At 44.1% G+C, this 26,668-nt stretch overlaps 1 protein-coding gene across 4 annotated transcripts in view; it reads left to right on the top strand.

Moving 5' to 3' along the window:
* Positions 1-26,668, top strand: part of crebbpa (CREB binding lysine acetyltransferase a) — a 69,112-nt gene that overhangs the window by 10,819 nt on the left and 31,625 nt on the right. For all 4 annotated transcript variants that reach the window (XM_031833255.1, XM_031833259.1, XM_031833249.1 and 1 more), the window contains exons 2-4: positions 11,049-11,650; positions 23,005-23,139; positions 23,361-23,622. In XM_031833255.1, coding sequence (XP_031689115.1) covers positions 11,049-11,650; positions 23,005-23,139; positions 23,361-23,622 — 999 coding nt within the window. The remainder of the gene's footprint in view (positions 1-11,048; positions 11,651-23,004; positions 23,140-23,360; positions 23,623-26,668) is intronic.

Here is a 26,668-nt window from a genome sequence, read left to right as displayed (position 1 = left end):
AATCAACACAATGAGTATATTACTGTTGTTCTTAAACCATTGGTCAATCTACAGGAACGTTGTGTAGCAAAATCACCGGAAATGACCGACTTAAGCAAAATGCTTCAGTAAGAGGATAGCATTGTCAGTCATTTTCGGTTTGTCTCAGCTCTAATAGAAAATACCCCAAATTCTCGTCCCAAGCAAATAAGCCTTGTTCATCCATCATGTTGTAGTCCCCTCTGAATACCTGAAAAGTACTTTTCATTTGTGTGAATGGTTTTGGAGAAGGGATGGTGCCTGATTAGCCTAGTTTTGCTAGTCTCCAAGTTTTGACATCTGGTTTAGTTGGGTCATTAGCCCCTTTGTGTTGAAATGGACACTCTTCTTGCTCTATTTCGTGCTCTTGCAATCTACTCCAGCCAGGAAATATAAAGTCAGCACAGATCCCATCGTCAGCTCCCTGCTGCTCAAAGGATGGCAGAGGTGTGTATATGCGTGTGTGTATTTTAGGGGACATAAAGTAGTCTGTGTGTAAGAGGGAGATGCAGGAGGAGTGTGTGTGCTCTGCTCATGCAGGCTGTGAAAATAAGCCATGCTTGACTTGGTGATTGACCGACCGGGACATTGTGTGTGTGAAGGCGCCTGGCTCAGACAGAAAACTGCCACTCACTGCTGGCCTCAGCCACTAAGCTTAGCAGAGAATATACAGCTGGATGGAGCTAGAGACGGAAAGTGAAGAACCTAGAGGGAGAAATAGTGGTGAGAGCAAGTGGCTAAGAGCAGAGAACCTTGAGAGAAGTGGTGGTGAGAGCAAGTGAAAGAAGGAAGAGCTGAAGGGAGAGCACTAGAAAGACAGTGAGTAGAAAAGGAGGGAGTGATATTGAGGAAGTGGGAGAGCCAGGGCTACAGTTGAAGTCGGATGTTTACATACACTTAGGTTGGAGTCATTAAAACTAGTTTTTCAACCACTCCACAAATGTCTTGTTAACAAAATATAGTTTTGACAAGTTGTTTCGGACATCTACTTTGTGCATGACACAAGTAATCTTTCCAACAATTGTTTACAGACAGATTATTGCACTTACTGTATTACAATTCCAGTGGGTCAGTGCTTTTAAACAGCTTGGAAAATTCAAGAAAATTATGTCATGGCTTTAGAAGCTTCTGATAGGCTAATTGACATAATTTGAGTCAATTGAAGGTGTACCTGTGGATGTATTTCAAGGCCTACCTTCAAACTCAGTGTCTCTTTGCTTGACATCATGGGAAAATCAAAATAAATCAGCCAAGACCCCAGAAAAATAATTGTAGACCTCCACAAGTCTGCTTCATCCTTGGGAGCAATTTCCAAACACCTGAAGATACCACGTTCATCTGTACAAACAATAGTAGACAAGTATAAACACCATGGGACTACGCAGCCGTCATACTGCTCAGGAAGGAGACGCGTTCTGTCTCCTAGAGATGAACGTACTTTGGTGAGAAAAGTGGAAATCAACCCCAGAACAACAGCAAAGGACCTTGTGAAGATGCTGGAGGAAACGGGTACAAAGTATTTATATCCACAGTAAAATCAGTCCTATATCGGCACAACCTGAAAGGCTGCTCCGCAAGGAAGAAGCCACTGCTCCAAAAACAGTCATAAAAAAGACAAAATGTTTAGTCTAAATATTAGCTAGCTGGCAAGCATTTATGATGCCAGCGAAACATGTTCGTCACGCTCGAAGAACATATTTCCCCCAACGTTAAAATGACAAGGTACATCTCGTCCCCAAAACACAAGTTTTCTGTAGACTTGTGGGAGGAGTGCTGATGACGTCGCCCACTGTATACGCTTTCAGGAGCCTGATTTGCATCAACTGAGAAATCTGCACACAGTGCATCCCTGACCACCTCCTGAATTGGTCAGATAGATCAGACCACAAAGCAACTTTTGTGCGTCTAGACTAGAGGTCGACCGATTAATCGGAATGGCCAATTAATTAGGGCCAATTTCAAGTTTTCATAACAATCGGTAATCAGTATTTTTGGGTGCCGTTTTTTTATATATTTTTTTAAAGTATTTTTTCTACCTTTTATTTAATTGGGCAAGTCAGTTAAGAACACATTCTTATTTTCAATGACTGCTTAGGAACGGTGGGTTAACTGCCTTGTTCAGGGGCAGAACGACAGATTTTCACCGTGTCAGCTCGGGGGATCCAATCTTGCAACCTTACAGTTAAGTAGTCCAACGCAATAACGACCTGCCTCTCTCTCGTTGCACTCCACAAGGAGACTGCCTGTTATGCGAATGCAGTAAGCCACGGTAAGTTGCTAGCTAGCATTAAACTTATCTTATAAAAACAATCAGAATAACTAGTTAACTACACATGGTTGATATTACTAGCTATTATCTAGCATGTCCTGTGTTGCATATAATCTGACTGAGCATACAAGTATCTGACTGAGCGGTGGTAGGCAGAAGCAGGCGCGTAAACATTCATTCAAACAGCATTTTCGTGCGTTTGGCCAGCAGCTCTTCGTTGTGCGTCAAGCATTGCGCTGGTTATGACTTCAAGCCTATCAACTCCCTAGATGAGGCTGGTGTAACCGAAGTGAAATGGCTAGCTAGTTAGCGCACGCTAACTAGAGGGACGGAAGCTATACTGTTTCACTGGCAATACTAAAGTGCCTATAAGAACATCCAATAGTCAAAGGTTAATGATATACAAATGGTATAGAGGGAAATAGTCCTATAATAACTACAACCTAAAACTTACCTGGGAATATTGAAGACTCATGTTAAAAGGAACCACCAGCTTTCATATGTTCTCATGTTCTGAGCAAGGAAATGAAACGTTAGCTTTCTTACATGGCACATATTGCACTTTTACTTTTTTCTCCAACACTTTGTTCTTGCATTATTTAAACCAAATTGAACGTTTCATTATATACTTGAGGCTAAATTGATTTTATTGATGTATTAAGTTAAAATAAGTGTTCATTCAGTATTGTTGTAATTGCTTTTTTTTGTTTTGGTCATCCAATCTGTATCGGCGTTGAAAAATCATAAATCGGTCGACCTCTAGTCTAGACCCGTCTTTTCAATGCGCTCTACGTATTCTGATAGTCACACAAGTGTGAAGTGTAGACACAACCAAAGTCACAGAATTGCACTTGATCCAGCCAGATAAACTCAGCTACTGCTCTGTTCAATATTTGGACTTCTTTTGAGTTAACAATGCAGATTTCTGAAAGCTAACGCAAACCTCGAGGCTACGTTAAGATGGGGGTAAATTCCTAGAAATCAGGAGAAAAGAGAAGGCGCTCTGAAAGGTTTTCTAAGAAACCTGACCAGCAACACTCTTCAGGAAACTCTAGCACTGGTGCAGGATAAGCAGTGGTTTCTTCAGGAAGTGTTGTTTTGCTTAAACTTCTTGGTTATAGGGGGCGCTCTTTTAATTTATGGATAAAAAAATTGCCCGTTTTAAGCGCAATATTTTGTCACGAAAAGATGCTCGACTATGCATATAATTGGCAGCTTTGGAAAGAAAACACTAAGGTTTCCAAAACTGCAAAGATATTATCTGTGAGTGCCACAGAACACATACTACAGGCGAAACCAAGATGATACCTTAACCAGGAAATGGGCAGAATTTTCGAAGCTCTGTTTTCTATTGTCTCCTTATATGGCTGTGAATGCGCCGGGAATGAGCCTGCCCTTCCTATCGTTTCTCCAAGGTGTCTGCAGCATTGTGATGTATTTGTAGGCATATCATTGGAAGATTGGCCATAAGAGACTACATTTACCACGGGTCCGCCCAGTGTCCTTTGTGTAAATTCGTGTGTAATCTTCAGCCACAGGCATTTTCTCCTGGGATTCAGAGGGGATAGCAGACTTACACGAATGATATATCATCGAAGAGATATGTGAAAAACACCTTGAGGATTGGTCCTAAACAACGTTTGCCATGTTTCAGTCGATATTATGGAGTTAATTTGGAAAAAAGTTAGACGTTTTGAAGACTGAATTTTCGTTTTTTTTTTGGGTAGCCAAACGTGACGCCTCAAACGGAGCAATTTCTCCTAAACAAATCATCTTTCAGGAAAAACGGAGAATTTGCTATCTGAGAGTCTCATTGAAAACATCTGAAGTTCTTCAAAGGTAATGATTTTATTTGAATGATTTTCTTTTTTTTGTAAAAATGTTGCCTGCTAATGCTAACGCTAAATGCTACGCTAACAGCGCTAGCTGTTACACAAATGCTTATTTTGCAACGGTTGAGAAGCATATTTTGAAAATCTGAGATGACAGTGTTGTTAACAAGGCTAAGCTTGAGAGCTAGCATATTAATTTCATTTGCGATTTTCATGAATAGTTAACGTTGCGTTATGGTAATGAGCTTGAGGCTGTATTCACGATACCGGATCCGGGATGGCTCGATGCAACAGGTTAAATCGTCAGTGTATTCTGTTATTTTTTACATGAAAAGGGTCATTTCATCAGATGGCAATAAAAATAAAAAAAGTTTGATCTGCACAGGCATGGTCCAATTGGTCGGAGCTTCTCCCGTAACATTCCAAGCAATCTAAACCATTCGGCTTTGAGACTGGGTAAAATCCATAACTGCATTTTATCAACCCTTAAGTAAATTTCCACAGCCCTGCAGAAATATAATTATCAAGTTCTGTTTGGGTTAATTTGTTGTATCCGCTGAGTCTCATCCCCTGTCATGTCTTCAATTGTCTCCCTCCACCACAATTCCCAGTCACACTTCCTGATGATGTTACCCAAATACTCTTCCCCCTTCTCCCTTCCCTATGGGGAACCAACATTGAGTGATGCATTGATTATGTATTTTCACTGGCTGTTTAACTGTCAAAACACGCTTTCTGACAGTGTTACCCAAATACGCTTGCCCCCTCCCTTGAGTGATGCTGTATTTTCACTGCCTGTCTAACTGTTAACTGTGTTTGTCAGGTGGCACCAACACCCTCCTCATTTATCACTCATTTATCACTCTTAAATATCATCCTCCATCCCACCTGTTTTTTTTGCTTCTTCACTGTGTGGTGTGGATCAGCAGTAGACTCACCAAGCAGCGCTCGCGAGTTAATGCGTTAGCTCATTAGCACGTTGCGATGGTATCAAGTGTGAGGTGAATGTATTGGGGCTGGGAGATAGAATTGGGAGCGACAGCAGACCTGCCAACTTGCACGCGTTTTGTATACCATGCTTGCATGCAATTTGAGGTCAAAGTACACTGATATGAAAAATACACAGAAATAGACTAGTTGGCACATTGTGGTTTTTGACTCAACCGTCTGAAGTTGGAGCCAATCAGAGAACTTGGGCGAGGACAAAACTCTACGCCCCCCGTAGTTGTAGTACTATCAAAGATGGAGGATAAATGAAAATAGTTCATTAAGGCCGTTTACCATTAGTGATGCACCGATATGACGTTTTGTCCGATAACGATATCCAATATTTTCCTTGCCCCCAAAAAACGATACCGATATTTACAATTTTAGTGGCCTTTGAATCATTCTAGTACAGTTAAATAGTTAACTTCTTGGATATAGGGGGCGCTCTTTTAATTTCTGGATAAAAAAACGTGCCCGTTTTAAGTGCAATATTTTGTCATGAAAAGATGCTCGACTATGCATATAATTGGCAGCTTTGGAAAGAAAACACTAAGGTTTCCAAAACTGCAAAGATATTATCTGTGAGTGCCAGAGAACCCATGCTACAGGCGAAACCAAGATGATACTTCAACCAGGAAATGGGCAGAATTTTCGAAGCTCTGTTTTCTATTGTCTCCTTATTTGGCTGTGAATGCGCCGGGAATGAGCCTGCCCTTCCTATCGTTTCTCCAAGGTGTCTGCAGCATTGTGACGTATTTGTAGGCATATCATTGGAAGATTGGCCATTCCAGGGGTCCGCCCGGTGTCCTTTGTCTAAATTGGTGCGTAATCTACAAGCTGCACGCAGTCATCCAGTGATTGAGAGGAGAGAGAAGGCTTTCAACGAACGATATATCATGAAGAGATGTGAAAAACACCTTGAGGATTGATTCTAAACAACGTTTACCATGTTTCAGTCGATATTATGGAGATAATTTGGAAAAAAGTTCGGCGTTTTGAAGACTGAATTTGTTATTTTTTTTGGTAGCCAAACGTGACGCACCAAACGGAGCAATTTCTCCTAAACAAATGATCTTTCAGGAAAAACTGAGCATTTGCTATCTGAGTCTCCTCATTGAAAACATCTGAAGTTCTTCAAAGGTAATGATTTTATTTGAATGATTCTGGTTTGTGAAAATGTTGCCTGCTAATGCTAACGCTAAATGCTATGCTAGGTGCGCTAGCTGTTACACAAATGCTTGTTTTGCTATGGTTGAGAAGCATATTTAGAAAATCTAAGATGACAGTGTTGTTAACAAAAGGCTAAGCTTGAGAGCTAGCATATTAATTTCATTTCATTTGCGATTTTCATGAATAGTTAAGGTTGCGTTATGGTAATGAGCTTGAGGCTGTATTCACGATCACGGATCCGGGATGGCTCGACGCAAGAAGTTAACACACATGGACGCAGCGGTCTAAGGCACTGTAACACCGTGCAAGAGGCGTCACTACAGTCCCTGGTTCGAATCCAGGCTGTATTACATCTGGCCGTGATTGGGAGTCACATAGGGCGGCGCACAATTGGCCCAGCATCGTCTGGGGTAGGCAGTCATTGTAAATAAGAATTTGTTCATAACTGACTTGGCTAGTTAAATAAAGGTTACACACACACACACCACACTGACCAAGAAGTTATTTTGTTGGCATTTACGTATGTCCCCATTACCAGTAAAACACAATCAAAATCTATTTTTCACTTACTTGCTGTGCTGTTTCGTTATTAATTTGTTCAATTTCATTCTCAACCAGGATTTCTATGGAATGCTGTTTGTGTCTTTGCGTGTCAAAAAAGATAACACTATTTGACGTGTCAGGTCCTGAATATGACTGTCACATAATTTTACGCGTTCATAAATTTTTTTATGTAGTTAGTACACATTGATTAAACTCAGATTTCATATTGTCACAACGATTAATCAATACGTGTGCTATGATACTGGTAAAGTTGTCTCGCGCACTGTTACGAATCCCTTTTGGCCCGACAGTCTAGGGGGGATGGTAATGAGACCCGTAACACAACTCATGTAAATTATAATTGTGACAAAGTAAAAGTGTGAACGAAATAACCAGGACAACTGAAATCTACCGTCAAACTCAAGGTTTATTTGTAAACACACGGTAATGGGGGGAGCAGGAAAAGGGGCCGAGCTGGACCCAAGGAAAGAAACAATAAGTATTCAAAAACACCCCTAAGCTAGACTAGCCTACTTTAACAACAGCTAACTAACTAACCAAAAATACAGTGGGTGGTCCGCCCAGTTCTAACTAGTGTATTTAACAAAGTCTACCTACGGGTAGTGTATGCCCATGGGCGACTTGTCTTGGTTTCCCCTTTTCCCACCAGCAATCAAACACAAACACCATAACCAAAAACAATACTCACAGGTGATGACAAAGTGCTATGGAGGTGCTCAAACAAAAGAGAGGTTAATACACAAAGAGAGAGTGAAACACAGAGACCTACAGACATGGCATTTACAGAGAGATTGAGCTCTAGAGCAAACTACTGACAGGGTTTTTAAACCAAGGGAAAGGAACTGTGATAGGGTAAGAAACAGGAGGAGGTGTGTCGTCTGATTGATGATTGGATTGGTGACTGATTGGGGAGTGATGATTTTCACCTGTGAGGGGAGAAGGAGAGAAAAGAACACAGGATACCTGTATCCGTAACACGCACCTACAGTGCTGGTCATTAAAAAAATAAGCTAGCCAGTTCATGGATGCAAACAATGTTTTCCCCAAAAACATAGCAAAACGACATGTTTCTGTAGCTAGTTAGCTAGCTAACTATAGCTAGGTGTCATCTAAAATAACCCTAATTTATAAGACAGTTCTTATTTGCTTAATGGTGGTCGGACCCATCTATGTGCCACAAGAAGGATTAGCCACAACTGTGTACTTTGCGGTTAGCCTTCAAAATACAAGTATGTCATTGATAGTGATGCAACTGAATACAAATAGTAGAATTATGTCATAATGGAATAGATAATGCTAAACGAGGTTGGAATTTTATATATAATCAACAAAATACATTTTTGTTAATTTGACAATCTGAAATCAGTGGATTTATGATACTTCAGAATTACATTGGGGGCAAACTTATTTCACTGTACAGTCTTACCCCAATTTCATTGATCCACAAACCATAGGTATCAGTCTACTCAGTGACACCCAGAGAACATAAGCGTTGTAGTTCTTATTGCGGGACTCTGAAACAACTGAGTTTAGCCACATTTATTGTCAACCTATGTGTACTGAACAATATTCCAGAGGAAAAACAATACTGCGTGGATGTTTTGGACTCTGATAACTCTGAGGAAGTAGTTGGGAGAAAATGTCTTGGGTATTGAATAGACTGATACCCCGTTTCATTGATTCCCCATACTTAGTTAATCCTTAGGTGTACAGTGCAATATGAATGTCAATACACACAATAGGCTGACTGGGGAGGTGATTTCTCAGTCTCGCGATAAGAGCTATGACACTAATATTTTCTTAAACTCTTCAGTTGTGTTCTGTGGGTGTCACCGAGTAGACTGATACCTCATTTCATTGCTTCACATTCCATCTTTGTTGAACACCATCTGGTCTAAATATGGCATGATTCCACCAATTGTAACCTTCTCAATCACATTCAAAGGGGTACTTTTATTTTGAAGGCAAACCACAAATTCCACTTGTGCCTAGCTTCACAACCCGGTCCGGTCGATCCTTGCTGGCTGGCTGCTTATAACGTTAGCTTTTGGCAACAGTGTTAAGTAGCTGGCTAGCCTTTTTTATGAACGGAAGTTCAATTTTAATCGTCGAACAAGTGGCTATCTAGCTAATACTTACTCACAAGGATTAATTGCTAAGAATAATACAAATGACTGCAGTTTCCACTGGTCATTGTTTTCAGGCTGGTTGTATTGGTGCTAGCTAGGTACCAAGCTATTCAGAACACACAACATTCTATCGTAGAACTGTGTTATTTGACCCAAATGGCGTTCCATAGTAGTATTTATTTATGCATGTTGTCCAGCATGACAATGTCACCAGCCATACTGCTCGCTCTGTGCGTGAATTCCTGCAAGACAGCAATGTCAGTGTTCTGCCATGGTCAGCGAAGAGCCCGGATCTCAATCCCATTGAGCACGTCTGGGATCTGTCGGATTGGAGGGTGAGGGCTAGGGCCATTCCCCCCCAGAAATGTTTGGGAACTTGCAGGTGCCTTGGGGGAAGAGTGGGGTAACATCTCACAGCAAGAACTGGCAAATCTGGTGCAGTCCATGAGGAGGAGATGCATTGCAGTACATAATTCAGCTGGTGGCCACACCAGATACTAACTGTTCATTTTGATTTTGACCCCCCCACCCCCCCACGTTTCTTTTTTTGCTGAGTTTAGGTATGCACGTCATACTGTGCTTTGACATCGGTTTTGCACATTGGCGTTAAACAAGACATTGGGCTGATACCGATGTTGGCATTTTTAGCTAATATCGCCCGATTCCTATATATTCACTGATATGTCGTGCATCCCTATTTACCATTGCAAAAACATTGTCAGTTCCTGTCTACTTAAGGGGATGGCTCTCACATAGACACCAATGCGATAGCAACTGGGTCTGATCTGCTCAGTTCTTTGACTTCAATTGAACCAGAGAAAACCCTGCGCTGGTTTTTCATCTTCCTCCCGAGCTGGATGGCAGCTCTCCACTTCATCCATTGATACTGCTGTTGTGTGAGGGGGAAAAGGGTAGGGAAAATGGAGAACGAACTGTTTGCTATTTTACCCAAAATTGTTTGTCAACCACTTTCGTAGTTAGCTACAGTGTTCAGACAACTAGGCAAGAACACTTTCTTTCCCAGACATGCTGTGATCTCAACGGTTGTATGCATGAGTGCGTGTTCGAGAAAGGAAACGTGTGGTGTTGTGGTAGTTCAGTTTTTCGCCGCTGCTTGGATGGAAACAGACGTGGCAGAGAGCTGTTCCACAAATACCGGTCCGTCCTTGACAAAGTTACTGTATACTGTTAAAGACCTAGTAGACCTATGTTAATGAATCAGTTGTTGATCTGTTCTCTTGATGTAGCTGTGTCAACCATAGTAGTGTGATACTAGATGTCATAATAGTTAGTTCGCCAATAACCAGGCATAATGGTTGCCTAGTAATCAGACCTAACTTGAATGACTAAGTCAGGGATGTAGATGTGAAACTAACTCCTATAGGGCTACTTCAGTTGTTTCATATTCCAAATAGCATACAGTAAGCTACTACATTGCTTCCAGTGATTTAATCATTTAGAATTTTCTCCCCAAACAAAATGAAGCCTGTTTACTTTTTCACTAGACTATGCACATAAAAGCACCTACATTAATTATTAATTAGAATAATCATTACCCCTAAATTGAACCTAGAAAAATGTCATTGCGACAACCTCAATTTAATTTGGATCGAACACAGTACTTCTGTGTTTGATATAATTTAAGACTCTTAGTTTCAGGAAATGGCAGTTACAGGTTTTTCAAAAATGCTAAATACTCCAACTTCCTAAGGGGAAGTTGACTGACATGCACTGGACCTATACCCTACCCAACCTTAGGCCTACATCAGCACCACCTTGTCAGAAAATCCTGGTGAGAGCCTACCATTCCTTCTGCGGCAGTCTTCTGTCACATTATTAGACAAAAACAGTGCATTTGATGATTTGAGCAGTGTGGTGTCGCGGGGCCCGGGGGTGCCCCCACTGCGCTGAAGTTGTTCTCATAAAAATGATTTAGGATTTGCAGGTCTGCGATAGGCTGGCTGAAACTGTACTTCAATGGCACTTACACAGACAGGAATATCAGCCCATGAATTTTCATGATATCAATCCATATTATTAACCTGTTTTTCTCTCTCCCTCTCTCTTCCTCTTCTACAGTGGATCTAGGCTCCTTATCATGGGACGACCTGGAGAACGACCTGCCAGACGAGCTGATCCCCAACGGAGGCTCTGGCCTGGGGGGTATGACGGGGGGCGGAATGCCCTCCAATGGTGGTAACGTCAACCCTGGGGGTCCTGGACCTCTGGGCTCCAAGGTCCCGGACGCAGTGGCCAAGCACAAGCAGCTGTCAGAACTCCTCCGGGTGGGTAGTGCCTCTGGTCTCATCGGGGGTGCTGGAGGAGGAACTCAGCCCAGTGGCATTGGGGGTCAGCTGGGTGCAGCACACGGGAAGAGCTCCTTGGGTCAAGGGTCGCCGAAAGCGGGGACCGGACAGAACTTCAACCAGTCTCTGGGGGGCCATGCCGGGATGTTAGGTCAGGGTGGGCAGCACCAGCCGGGCCAGGTGATAAACGGAGGCCTGGGGCTGGGTCCTGGAGGTGGACGAGGCCGGGGTCAGTACCAGGCCATGCAGGCGGCACCAGGAGGAGGAGTGGGCAGCTCGCTGGCAGAGACCCTCACACAGCAGGGCGGGCCACAGGTGGGCGCTGCCACCCTGAACGTTGCCGCCGCCTCCCAGCAGGCGGGCAACATGAACAAGGTGAGTCACAGGGCTGAGAGACTCACACAAACTACACTACACACACAAACTACACTCTTAATCATAGAGAGGCATGTATGAAATGTCTGTCTGTGACAGAAAGACAGGTCTTAAATGTGCCAAATGGTCAGAGAGCAGCGATATCTCTTTATAGCTCTTCTTTGTGTGTGTTGAATCATAATTTGTACAGGATCATCCATGAATTCTCAGCTTTGGTGCTAGTTACTGTGGCACTGTGTAGAACAGATCCATCCTGATTGGGTGATAGATCTCTGATACTGCTGGGTACTAAATCGGAAACTAATAAATGCCCTCCGCATGGGCCGAACCATTAAGAAAGAATCATGTCACATATGTTGCGGTCATGTTGGGAACTCGGAAATACAACCCTTTTACTGGGAAAAATGCATGTGAATGTCCCACCAACTCGTAATGCCCAGACGGCATCCCTATCCGGGTCCTCAGAGTGTGTGCGAACCAGCTGGCTGGTGTGTTTACGGACACATTCAATCTCTCCCTGCCCCAGTCTTCTGTCCCCACATGCTTAAAGATGGCCAACATTGTTCCTGTACCCAAGAAGACAATAGTCATTTACTTCAGTTACCATTGCACTGTAGCACTCACTTCTCTCATCATGAAGTGCTTTGAGAGACTAGTCAAGGATCATATCACCTCCACCTTACCTGTCACCCTAGACCCACTTCAATTTGCCTACCGCCTCAATAGGTCCACAGACGATGTAATCGCCATCGCACTACACACTGCCCTATCCCATCTGGACAAGAGGAATACTTATGTAAGAATGCTGTTCATTGACGACAGCTCAGCATTCAACACCATAGTACCCTCCAAGCTCATCATTAAGCTTGAGGCCCTGGGTCTCAACGCCGCCCTGTGCAATTGGGGCCTGGACTTCCTGACGGGCTGCACCCAAGTGGTGAAGGTAGGAAACATCTCCACTTCGCTGATACTCAACACTGGGGCCCCACAAGGTTGCATGCTCAGCCCCCTCATGTACTCCCTGTTCACCCATGACATGCGTGGCCATGCACGCCTCCATCTCGATCATCAAGTTTGCAGACGACACAACAGTAGTAGGCTTGATTACCAACCACAACGAGACAGCCTGAGGGAGGAAGTGAGGGCACTCGTGGAGTGTGGTGTCAGGATAACAACCTCTCACTCAACATCAACAAAACAAAGGATGTGATCGTGGACTTCAGGAAACAGCAGAGGGTGCACCTCTCTATCCACATCGACGGGACACCAGTGGAGAAGGTGGAAAGTTTGAAGTTCCTTGGCGTACACATCGCAGACAAACTGAAATGGTCCACCCACACAGTGTGGTGAAGGCGCAACAGTGCCACTTCAACCTCAGGAGGCCGAAGAAATGTAACCTAAAGCCCACAAACTTTTACAGATGCACAATTGAGAGCATCCTGTCGGGCTGTATCACCGCCTGATATGGCAACTGCACCACCCACAACCGCAGGGCTCTCCAGAGGGTGGTGCAGGTCAGCACGACGAATCACCGGGGGCAAACTTCCGGCACTCCAGGGCACCTACAGCACCCCATGTCACATGAAGGCCAAAAAGATCATCAAGGACATCAACCACCCGAGCCACTCTGCTACCATCCAGAAGGCGAGGTCAGTACAGGTGCATCAAGACTGGGACCGAGAGACTGAAAGAAGCTGTTTATCTCAAGGCCATCACACCGTTAAACAGCCCGTCATTAACAGAGAGGCTGCTGCCCACATACAACTTTAATAACTGGATCACTAGTCACTTTAATAATGTCACTTTAATAGTGTTTACACATCTTACATTACTCATCTCATATGTAAATACTGTATATTATACAATCTATTGCATCGTGCCTATGCCGCTCGGTCATTGCTCATCCGTATTTATATGTACACTACCATTCAAAAGTTTGGGGTCACTTAGAAATGCCCTTGTTTGTGAAAGAGAAACACATGTTTTGTCCATTTAAAATAACATCAAATTGATCAGCATTAACAATGTAATGTAGACATTGTTAATGCTGTAAATGACTACTATACCCGGAAACGGCAGATTTACGGCTATAGTCAGACGTCTTTTGAAATCGTTGTGTCCCGTGTATATATATTTTTCTTCGCATATCTTTTTAAAATATTTTTTCTAAAACTCCACTTCTAAACACTCTGCAACCCAGCGCCGCCTCACTCAATGTGGTGCGGATCTGTTTTTTTCTAAAGTATTATTCACCTTGAATCCAAAATTGGACTGTTAGCTGTATAGATACATCGGCCAATTTCCTGTGCCACTATACCTATTTTGCCAATTGGACTTTGACCCCTCTGCTACTCGGAACCCTACTAATCCATCACTACTGGTCTATCGATGTCCAAAACAGACTTTGCTCCATCGAGGCGTCCCTCTAAGGCCCTTCTGCTAGCTTGCTAGCCCCGGTCTGCTAGCTGTCTGAATCGCCATGTCTCCAGCCAGCCCAACCACTATTGATCACCCTGCTACGCATGCCTCTCACTAATATCAATATGTCTTGTCCATTACTGTCCCGGTTAGTGATTATTGTCTTATTTCACTGTAGAGCTGCTAGCCCTGCTCAATATGCCTTAACCTACCATTTAGTTCCACCTCCCACATATGAGGTGACATCACCTGGTTAAAACATCTCTTGAGACAATATCTCTCTCATCATTACTCAATGCCTAGGTTTACCTCCAATGTCCTCACATCCTACCATACTCCTGTCTGTACATTATGCCTTGAATCTATTCTCTCACACCCAGAAACCTGCTCCTTTTACTCTCTGCTCTGAACGCACTAAACAACCAGTCCTGATAGCCTTTAGTCGTACCCTCATCCTACTCTGTTTCTCTGGTGATGTAGAGGTTAATCCAGGCCCTACAGTACCTAGCTCCACTCCTACTCCCCAGGTGCTCTCATTTGTTGACTTCTGTAACCGTAAAAGCCTTGGCTTCATGCATGTTAACATTAGAATCCTCCTCCCGAAGTTTGTTGTATGCACTGCTTTAGCACACTCTGCTAACCCGGATGTCCTAGCCGTGTCTGAATCCTGGCTTAGGAAGTTGCAATCTACTGCAGAGAGCCTGCCGAGTTTTGTCTTACTATCCAGGTCTGTACCCTAACAATTCAAACTTCTACTTCTAAAAATCCATCTTTCCAGAAACACGTCTCACTGTTGCCGCTTGCTATAGACCACAATCTGCCCCCAGCTGTGCCCTGGACATCACGTGTGAATTGTTTGCCCCCCATCGATCTTCAGAGTTCGTGCTGCTAGGTGACCTGAACTGGGATATGCTTAACACACCGGCCATCCTACAATCTAAGCTTGATGCCCTCAATCTCACACACATTATCAATGAACCCACCAGGTACAACACAAATCCGTAAACACGGGCACATAGATATCATCCGAACCAACTTGCTCTCCAAATACACCTCTGCTGTTTTCAACCAAGATCTCAGCGATCACCGCCTCATTGCCTGCGCGTCAGTAATGGGTCTGCGGTCAAACTACCACCCCGCATCACTGTCAAACGCTCCCTTAAACACTTCAGCGAGCAGGCCTTTCTAATCGACCTAGCCCGGGTATCCAGGAAGGATATTGACCTCATCCCATCTGTAGAGGATTCCTGGTTGTTCTTGAAAAGTGCCTTCCTCACCATCTTAAATAAGCATGCATCATTTAATTTATTTTTTTAACCAGGAACAGATATAGCCCTTGGTTCTCTCCAGACCTGACTGCCCTTGACCAGCACAAAAACATCCTGTGGCGTTCTGCATTAGCATCGAACAGCCCCCGTGATGTGCAACTTTTCAGGGAAGTTAGGAACAAATATATACACAGGCAATTAGGATAGCCAAGGCTAGCTTTTTCAAGCAGAAATTTGCATTCTGTAGCACAAACTTTAAAAAGTTCTGGGACACACTGTAAAGTCCATGGCGAATAAGAGCACCTCCTCCCAGCTGCCCACTGCACTGAGGCTAGGAAACACTGTTACCACCGATAAATCCACTATAATTGAGAATTTCAATAAGCATTTCTCTACTGCTTGCCATGCTTTCCACCTGGCTACCCCTACCCCAGTCAATAGCCCTGCGCTCCCCACAGCAACTCGCCCAAACCTCCCCCACTTCTCCACCCAAATCCAGATAGCTGATGTTCTGAAAGAGCTGAGAAATCTGGACCCCTACAAATCAGCCGGGCTGGACAGTCTGGACCCTCTCTTTCTGCAATGATCTGCTGAAATTGTTGCAATCCCCATTACTAGCCTGTTCAAACCTCTCTTTCGTATCATCTGAGATTCCCATAGATTGGAAAGCTGCCACGGTCATCCCCTTTTTCAAAGGGGGAGACACTCTAGACCCAAACTGCTACAGACCTATATCTATTCTACCCTGCCTTTCTAAGGTCTTCAAAGCCAAGTTAACATACAGATTACCGACCATTTCGAATCCCAGCGTACCTTCTCTGCTATGCAATCTGGTTTCAGAGCTGGTCATGGGTGCACCCCAGCCACGCTCAAGGTCCTAAACCATATCACCGCCATCGATAAGAGGCATTACTGTGCAGCCCTATTCATTGACCTGGCCAAGGCTTTTGACTCTGTCAATCACAACATTCTTATTGGCAGACTCAACAGCCTTGGTTTCTCAAATGATTGCCTCACCTGGTTCACCAACTACTTCTCTGATAGAGTTCAGTATGTCAAATCGGAGGGCCTGTTGTCCAGACCTCTGGCAGTCTCAATGGGGGTTCCACAGGGTTCAGTTCTCGGGCCGATTCTCTTCTCTCACACCCCAAACTGTTTTCATCAATGACATCGCTCTTGCTGCTGGTGATTCTTTGATCCGCCTCTACGCAGACGGACACCATTCTGTATGCCTCTGGCCCTTCCTTGGACACTGTCAACTAACCTTCAGATGAGCTTCAATGCCATACAACTTTTTTTCCCCATGTCCTCCAACTGCTCTTAAATGCAAGTAACACTAAATGCATGCTCTTCAACCGCTGCCCGCCCGCCCGCCCAGCATCACTACTCTGGACGGTTCTGACTTAGAATATGTGGACAACTGCAAATATCTAGGCGTCTGGTTAGACTGAACTCTCCTTCCAGACTCATATTAAACATCTCCAATCCAAATGAAATCTAGAATCGGCTTCCTATTTCGCAACAAAGCATCCATCACTCATGCTGCCAAACATACCCTTGTAAAACTGACCATCCTACCAATCCTCGACTTTGGCGATGTCATTTACAAAATAGCATCCAACACTCTACTCAACAAATTGGATGCAGTCTATCACAGTGCCATCCGTTTTGTCACCAAAGCCCCATACACCACCCACCACTGCGACCTGTACACTGTACACTTCATACTCGTCGCCACAACCACTGGCTCCAGGTCATCTACAAGTCTCTGCTAAGTTAAGCCCAGCCTTCTCTCAGCTCACTGGTCACCATAGCAGCACACACTCCAGAAGGTACAGTGGGGCAAAAAAAGTATTTAGTCAGCCACCAATTATGCAAGTTCTCCCACTTAAAAAGATGAGAGAGGCCTGTAATTTTCATCATAGGTACACTTCAACTATGACAGACAAAATGAGGAAAAAAAAATCCAGAAAATCACATTGTAGGATTTTTAATGAATTTATTTGCAAATGATGGTGGAAAATAAGTATTTGGTCACCTACAAACAAGCAAGATTTCTGGCTCTCTTGAAACTAGGGGGCACTATTTTCATTAAAAAAAAATAACGTTCCCAAAGTAAATGGGCTATTTTTCAGGACCAGATAATAGAATATGCGTATAATTGACAGCTTAGGATAGAAAACACTCTACAGTTTCTAAAACTGTAAAAATATTGTCTGAGTATAACAGAACTGATATTGCAGGCGAAAGCCTGAGAGAAATCCAATCAGGAAGTGACTCTTATTTAGAAACCTCTGCGTTCCTATTCGTCTCTATTGAGCAGTGAAAGGGATATCAACCAGATTCCTTTTTCTATGGCTTCCCTAATGTGTCTAGTGTCACAAGACATAGCTTGATTTGAAGAAATCTGTGGGAGCAATTATTAGGGAGCAATTATTAGGAAATGGAAGACATACAAGACCACTGATAATCTCCCTCGATCTGGGGCTCCACGCAAGATCTCACCCCTGGGGTCAAAATGATCACAAGAACGGTGAGCAAAAATCTCAGATCCACACGGGGGGACCTAGTGAATGACCTGCAGAGAGCTGGGACCAAAGTAACAAAGCCTACCATCAGTAACACACTACGCCGCCAGGGACTGAAATCCTGCAGTGCCAGACGTGCCCCCCTGCTTAAGCCAGTACATGTCCAGGCCCGTCTGAAGTTTGCTAGAGAGCATTTGGATGATCCAGAAGATGGGGAGAATGTCATATGGTCAGATGAAACCAAAATATAACTTTTTGGTAAAAACTCAACTCGTTGTGTTTGGAGGACAAAGAATGCTGAGTTGCATCCAAAGAACACCATACCTACTGTGAAGCATGGGGGTGGAAACATCATGCTTTGGGGCTGTTTTTCTGCAAAGGGACCAGGATGACTGAGCTGTGTGAAGGAAAGAATAAATGGGGCCATGTATCGTGAGATTTGAGTGAAAACCTCCTTCCATCAGCAAGGGCATTGAAGATGAACGTGGCTGGGTCTTTCAGCATGACAATGATCCCAAACACACCACCCGGGCAACGAAGGAGTGGCTTCGTAAGAAGCATTTCAAGGTCCTGGAGTGGCCTAGCCAGTCTCCAGATCTCAACCCCATAGAAAATCTTTGTAGGGAGTTGAAAGTCCGTGTTGCCCAGCAACAGCCCCAAAACATCACTGCTCTAGAGGAGATCTGCATTGGAATGGGCCAAAATACCAGCAACAGTGTGTGAACCTCGTGAAGACTTACATAAAACGTTTGACCTCTATCATTGCCAACAAAAGGTATATAACAAAGTATTGAGAAACTTTTGTTATTGACCAAATACATAATTTGCAAATACATTCATTAAAAATCATACAATGTGATTTTCTGGATATTTTTTTTCTCATTTTGTCTCATAGTTGAAGTGTACCTATGAAAATTACAGGCCTCATCTTTTTAAGTGGGAGAACTTGCACAATTGGTGGCTGACTAAATACTTTTTTGCCCCACTGTATATCTCACTGGTCACCCCCAAAGCCAATTCTTCTTTGGCCGCCACTCTTCCAGTTCTCTGCTGTCACTGACTGGAACGAACTGCAAAAATCACTGAAGCTGGAGATTCCCATCTCCCTCACTAGCTTTAAGCACCAGCTGTCAGAGCAGCTCGCACATCACTGCACCTGTACATAGCTCATCTTTAAATAGCTCATCTAATCTACCTCATCCCCATACTGTATTTATTTATTTTGCTCCTTTGTACCCCAGTATCTCAGTTGCACATTCATCTTCTGCACATTCTACCATTCCAGTGTTTAATTGCTATATTGTAATTACTTTGCCACCATGGCCTATTTATTGCCTTACCTCTCTTATCCTACCTCATTTGCACATGCTGTATATAGATTTTTCTACTGTATTATTGATTGTATGTTTGTTTATTCCATGTGTAACTGTGTTATGTGTCAAACTGCTTTGCTTTATCTTGGCCAGGTCACAGTTGTAAATGAGAACTTGTTCTCAGCTGGCCCACCTGGTTAAATAAAGGTGAAAGAAATTAAACAAATAGGTGTACAGAGGCCCGTTATCAGTGACTTTCACTTGTGTGCCAATGGCACGTTGTGTTAGCTAATGCAAGTTTATAATTTTTAAATGCTAATTGATCATTAGAAAACCCTTTTGCAATTATGTTAGCACAGCTGAAAACTGTTCTAATTTTAAAGAAGCAATAAAACTGGCCTTAAGACTAGTTGAGTATCTAGAGCATCAGCATTTGTGGGTTCGATTACAGGCTCAAAATGACCAGAAACAAAACTTTCAACAGTGAAGAGGCGACTCTGGGATGCTGGCCTTCTAGGCAGAGTTCCTCTGTCCAGTGTCTGGGTACTTTTGCCCATCTTAATCTTTTCTTCTTATTGGCCAGTCTGAGATGGCTTTTTCTATGCAACTCTGCCTAAAAGGCCAGCATCCCGGAGTCGCCTGTTCACCATTGACGTTGAGACTGGTGTTTTGCGGGTACTATTTAATGAAGCTGCCAGTTGAGGACTTGTGAGGTGTCTGTTTCTTAAACTAGATACTAATGTATTTGTCCTCTTGCTCAGTTGTGCACTGGGGCCTCCCACTCTTTCTATTCTGGTTAGGGCCAGTTTGCGCTGTTCTGTGTAGGGAGTAGTACACAGCATTGTATGGGATTTTCAGTCTCTTGGCAATTTCTCGCATGGAATAGCCTTCATTTTTCAGAACAAGGATAGACTGACGAGTTTCAGAAGAAAGTTCTTTGTTTCGGGCCATTTTGAGCCTGTAATCCAACCCACAAATGCTGACGCACCAGATACTCAACCTTTCTAAAGAAGGCCAGTTTTATTGCTTCTTTAATCAGAACAACAGTTTTCAGCTGTGCTAACATAATTGCAAACTGGTTTTCTAATGATCAATTAGCCTTTTTAAAATGATAAACATGGATTAGCTAACACACTGTGCCGTTGGAACACAGGAGTAATGGTTGCTGATAATGGGTCTCTGTACGCCTATGTAAATAATGCATAAAAAATCTGCCGTTTCCAGCTACAATAGTCATTTACAACATTAACAATGTCTACACTGCATATCTTATCAATTTGACAATATTTTAATGGACAAAAACAAAGACATTTCTAAGTGACAAACTTTTGTGCGGTGTATATATCCATTACTTTACTTAGATTTGTGTGTATTTGGTAGCTGTTGTGGAATTGTTAGATATTGCTGCACTGTTGGAACTAGAAGCACACGCATTTTGCTACACTCGCAATAACATCTGCTAACCATTTGTATGTGACCAATAACATTTTTATTTGATTATTTACGACTAGGAAACTCTGGTATGAACTCTGGGCCCTGATCTTTCCCACCTGCTTAACTCTGACGCCACGCACCACTGAAAATGGCAACAAAAATTGTTCCTTCTGAGCTCAAAGCACGTGAACTCTCCAAGTAGACATGTCGTTCCTCCGATCACTCCGACATGACGTGAACGTGGCAGTAGCCATAGCCTGGTCCCAGATATGTTGGTCTTGTATTGCCCCTTTCTATGGTCCCTAAACAGATCTGGAACCAGGAACCACTTAGCCAGCCTCCCCTGTGCCTAGTACAGCTCTACTACACCAATGTCAAACACCAAGCCAGAGCTTAAGTTTTTACTGGGCTTAATTCACTGGCTTATTTGCCCAATGAATTAATGAGAGGTGAGAACCTCCGTAGCCTTTCGTTACAACGCCTGGTCTTTGTTTCTAACGGGATGATACATTTCTAACAGCGAGCCAGTGTCCTTGGAGGACAATTTAAAAACATCTCCACCAACAGCACTGCAGACTCATAACTGCTCTCTTTTTGTACAATGGGCTGCACATGTGACAAGCTGGTTGCCTATTGGCTTGAGTCTGTTTTCTTTAAGGACATTAGATATCCGTTGGCAGCATTATTCAGTTGCAAGCTCTGCATAGAATTAGAACTAGAATTCTAGTTGTGACGAACTGCTATGGACTAATATTGATTTAACATTCTCATCTTGTACTCAATCACTGTCCTTAGGGGATTCTACAGTTGATTATAACAGTGTGTGTGTAGATTGCTAGGGATTGTTTACCTAAGCCTCAGTGACACTGCTCTTATGTGGTTTCACAGGAAACCAATAGGAAACCATCCATTCTGCAGTCTGTCTAATGAGAGGTACTGCCTGTCTGTAACCTCAACACAGAGAGGGGGTCTTAACAGTGTTTATAGTTGTGTGTTTACATGGAGACCAGTCTGCTGAGAGAACCTGTAGGAGTTTGGTATGGGTGTGAGATTGAGAAACTCAGTGGTGATTAGTTTGGTGTGTGAGGTAGAGGGGATAGAGAGACTGAACGAGAGCATATTGGTTGTAGTTGAGTTGTTTCAGAGAGATAGAGAGGGGCATGGAGAAAGTGTCTCTTCATGGTGATGGTCTTTGTTGTGGTCTGTTGACTGCATTTTGCTAGGTTGTAAATCTCCTTTCTGGGTGTGTGATCTTCCTCTTTCCATGGCTCTCTGCCGTACCATTGGGCATTAAATCACTGCATCAGATGCAGAATAAGGGGGTGCGTGTGAAAGGAGGAATAGGGAAGACAGGGAGGGATTAGGGAAGACAGGGAGGGATTAGGGAAGACAGGGAGGGATAAGGTTATCTATGTGTACGGCCAGACAAGCTGAATACACTCCTGTGTCTCTGTTGCTCTCGTCTGACAGTGGAGTGGCAAGGCTCAAAGCAGAGCTGGCTGCTGTGTGGAGTGTGTCAGAATGAGGAGGAGGAGTGTCTGGAGTGCACGGCGGGCACTTTTCTTCAGTTCTCGTCTGTGTGGAGAGAGACAGAAAGATAGGGCCCAACTCACCTCCATCTATCTTCAGCTGTGTGTGTGTGTGTGTGTGTGTGTTTGAATTAAGCTGCTGGTTTCTGGTTGCCTCAGCTGGGCCTCTTTATCTGGTCTGCTGGAGCGCTGTCAACGGCCTGGGGGGGACTGTTCCCCGGGGGATGGATGGATCGAGGGAGGGTGTTTCTGCCACCTGCCGTGGTCTAAGCCTGCCTGCTGCAAGGGATCAGAGGGGGAGAGATGTAGGGGTCTCTGTCTGGCTTCTCCATGCTGTGGAAGGGGGAATTAGGAAAGCGATAGCTGGGGTGATTGTAGATGGAGAGGAAGAGATGAAGGGGTACTGAGGGAGAAAGTGGGAAGGAAGAGGAGGGATGCAGCCAAGGCCCTCTGGCTCCTCAGCCTGCAGCTCAAACTCTGGCAAGCAGGGTTGTGGTGTGGGGCTATGGCTGAGCTGTGTTGGCACTATCAGGGTTGTGGTGGGACCAAGTTGGCAGAGCTATAATGGCACCATGTATGAGCTGTGACTGGCATAGACCTCACTGGGAGATCTGCTTGTTGACAAATTGGTGCAGAATTGGAGAAGACAAATTGATGCTGGGAGCATTTTCCATGTTTTGAGATTTGGGTTTGTGTGCTTGGCTTGTTGAAATGGAATTGCCACTTGATACATTTTGGTCATTTAACTGAAGTTCTTATCCAGAGCGACTTAGTTATTTACATGGACGGTGTTTTTAAATGCTTCCTGACATTTTCTCCCCTCTCCCATTCTCTCCTTCTCCTCTCTCCTTTTTGTTCTTTCAGTTGGGCCTGGGCAGTAACGGTGGCAGTCCGTTTGGTGGTCAGTATGGCCAGGGGGGGCCAGGGCAGGGGGTGAACCCCCAGCAGCTTCAGAACAAGGCAGCACCCCTTACCGCCGTCACCAGCGTGCCAAACCTGGTGAGTCCTCCTGTCCACACCTAGTCTGGCACCCTATTCCCTAAAGAGGGCACAACTTTTTTTCAAAAGTGTTTCCTGTTCTCTCTATGTTAAATGCACATGTCAAGGCTTTGCATTGATCCTGGGACCCTCTGATGTCACTGTAGTTAGGAGCAATTATTTTGAGGTAGAGGTTCTTTAACATGTCCCCGTCCCCCCCCCTCTTTCCTCCACCCCTCCAGCTCCAGCAGCAGCCCGGGCAGCAGGTGCCCTCTGTGGGCATGGTCCCTGTGCCCGGCAGTGTATCCATCTCTGGCCCCACGGCCGACCCGGAGAAGCGCAAACTGATCCAACAGCAGCTGGTGCTCCTGCTCCACGCCCACAAGTGCCAGCGGCGCGAGCAAGCCAATGGGGAGGTGCGGGCCTGCGCCCTGCCACACTGCCGCACCATGAAGAATGTCCTCAACCACATGACCCACTGCCAGGCCGGCAAGTCCTGCCAGGGTCAGTACTGGGGTGGGGGGGGGCAAGGTCTGGCACTGTGGCTAATGGAGGGTGGGGACACATCCTCGGTGTGGAGTAGCACCATGGCTGGGTCGTTGACGCCAGGGTTTCTCTCTCCCCCTGTCTCCATCACTCCTCCCTCCCTCCACTCATCCTATCTGACTTCTCTCCAAGTAACACAAAGGCCAGACTCTCTCCTTCACTCATAACGGTCACACCATGCATCTTTGCCTAATCTGGTCACGCCACTGGGGATTTCCAGTTCTACACCTCGAATGCTACTTTCCCACTCTCTCCCCTTTTCTCTTTCCCTCTCAATCCTTTCTCTTTCCCTCTCAATCCTTTCTCTTTCCCTCTCAATCCTTTCTCTTTCCCTCTCAATCCTTTCTCTTTCCCTCTCAATCCTTTCTCTTTCCCTCTCAATCCTTTCTCTTTCCCTCTCAATCCTTTCTCTTTCCCTCTCAATCCTTTCTCTTTCTTTCCCTTCATTCTCTAGTTGTATTTTCTCTTTCATGGCTTTAATGGAAAATTCCCCTCCAGCCTCCCTCTCATTTATGTCTGGCCTGGTATGCTGTCTGGTTGAAGTGTCATATGAAGCCAAACACTTGTGCATGCCAAGTCGTTGGTTCTTCGTGTCTCTGCCAGCTCATTTCCTTCGGCTACCCACCACCCAAATAATCAGCACGAACGTTCCTCTTCAGAGTAATTGTTCCTTTTTCTCAGATCTAAAGTAAATAGAGTTGTATTTTCTTAGGTGATTCTGGTGCTTGGATTGGCTTGTTTTGAGAATTCACAGAATCTAAGTAAACTGTTGCTAAGCTCTTATTATGAGGGGTTGTGTATTGAATCTGTAAGAAATTCATTTTGAGATATATTTGAGGGTTTTATTATCAATGCTCAAACAGTCTTGCCATGTTGGTGTATTCCCTAATAGTTATGCATTCATACTTCTCTACACCGCTTCGAGCAATTTATTCACTTAGCTGTCACTTTCATGTATACTTGCCTTTAGTTCTAGACTCCCTCTTCTCCTACCCCAGAGCTTGCCCAGGGCTTTCCCAGGGCTAGTGGCAGCAGCAGGCACATCAGTCGGGGTCATCTTCAGTTGGGCGAAAACGTTTTAAAACATTCTGAAATGCTGAGGTTCTACTTGAATTTGTCCAATAATAATTGCCAGATTCTAGTTTACCGTTGCAAAATGTTTTGCTATTGTGTGCCCTACTGACAGGATCCAGGGCTCTCTGTTAGTCAATTTGGGTTCTCTGCTCTGGAGAATAGAGGGAACCCAATATGTCTGCTACAAATCCAGGAGAAACATGTTTTGTTGTTTCTTGTTCTCTCCCTAATGAGGCCAATGACGAGGTGCTGAATTTGCCCAATTATTTTTTTCTTCTGTTGAACAGGGCCCTGGGACTCTATATTAGCCAGTTAGCCAACACTGCCAGGAGAAACCCAATCTGGCAGGTACAGATTCCAGAACAAAAAAAACCACATTGTTTTGGTTGTAGTTCTCTTCTTCTGCCTCCCAAGGACATATGTAGTAGACTCTTCCCAGTCTGAATTATCCCTGTGAGAAGCCTGGTATGATAACCAGGCCTTTGGGGAGTCTCTGGTTTCTCCTCAATTTCTTGTTCTGCCTCGTTGTTATAACAAGCCAAGACTTATTGTTTAAGGCCTTGCTGCTTTCTGTGTTGCTTTGGAAGGCCTGGATGCTGTTGGCACGAATACACTCTTGCTCTCTTAAAGTGCATTTTGTACTCATGTCAGAGATATTATAGGCTCCTCTTCCTGGTCAATGTAGAATATGAAAATCTGGGGTTATATAAATATTGGCTGTTGCTTTTTGGTTTACCGTCTGTAGTTGCTCACTGAACACACAGATGGTGCCTTACTGTGTGACCTCCAGGTTGCGAGCTCTAACCCAACTCGGCTAATTTGGGATTATTTTGGCATTTATTTGTGCTTTATTTTCACAATGTATCAGCTATCAGTTCTTAAAACCGACAATAACTTTTGAACATCAGATCGTCAGTTACTTAGGCCAAATCCAGCTTCAACTTCGACTAATCTGCCCTGGACTCTCTGTAATTCCGACCCAATTTTCAGGGTATCCAAGTGAAAACGCCAGCGTTCGAGACGAAAGGGGGAGTATTTGCGCGATTAAGGCAAAGGGAAAACTGGCCCCCTCTTCCCTCCATTCTACTGGCCACTTGATAACAAGATTGATGATTGACGACCGCAATCATCAATCTCTGCTGTTATCGTGACTGTTGTATACATTCCACCTCAGAACAAGAAAAATAACACGCTGGAACTTAATGAACTATGCGAGGCTATAAACAAGCAGGGAAACTTGCACCCAGAGGCTGCTTTCCTTGTTGCCGGCGCTTTTTATCTTTTAGTTTGCATCATTAACCTCTACAGGATCGGTGTCCTGACAATAGTTCCTCAACGTAGCCTATTTGAAAAATCTTTCCAGCTCTCTTCCTTTCGATAACCACTCCGAATGAAATGGGGGAAAATGTCATGCTCTGATCCGGTAGAAAATCCATACCTGATTTACTTCTTATCTCTTGCACAAATGGCATACAGCTGTGTCTGTCCGGAGTTCACTGGGACGGGAAACTCCGAGGGCCCAGAGTATTTTATGCAAGTTTGCTAGCACAAGCTTCTTCTGGAACAAGTTAATAGTTGATAGCTTGTCTGCAAGGAACTTCAAACATTGTATGTTTTTTTAGGATATGGGTTTTTATCATGATATTTTCTACCTCTGCGCTGCAATGATTTTATTTGTTGGCTTTTTATGTAGGCTATTTTGACATATTCTCATGTGGAAAAGCCTACGTAGGACACAACGAAAAGACAATTGCAACAACGTATAGCTGAACACCACAGCTCAATCAGGTGTAAGAACATTGACTATCCAGTAGCAGCTCACTTTGTTGAAGCTAACCATCCAATCTGCTCCCTCAAATACACAGGCATTGAGCATGTTGCTCTACCAAGGAGGGGAGGTAACATGGAGATCCTACTACTAAGGGAGGCT

The sequence above is a fragment of the Oncorhynchus kisutch genome, linkage group LG1 (genome assembly GCF_002021735.2).
Source record: "Oncorhynchus kisutch isolate 150728-3 linkage group LG1, Okis_V2, whole genome shotgun sequence".
Classification (NCBI taxonomy): Eukaryota; Metazoa; Chordata; class Actinopteri; order Salmoniformes; family Salmonidae; genus Oncorhynchus; species Oncorhynchus kisutch.
This window is presented reverse-complemented; position numbering and strand designations above follow the sequence as displayed.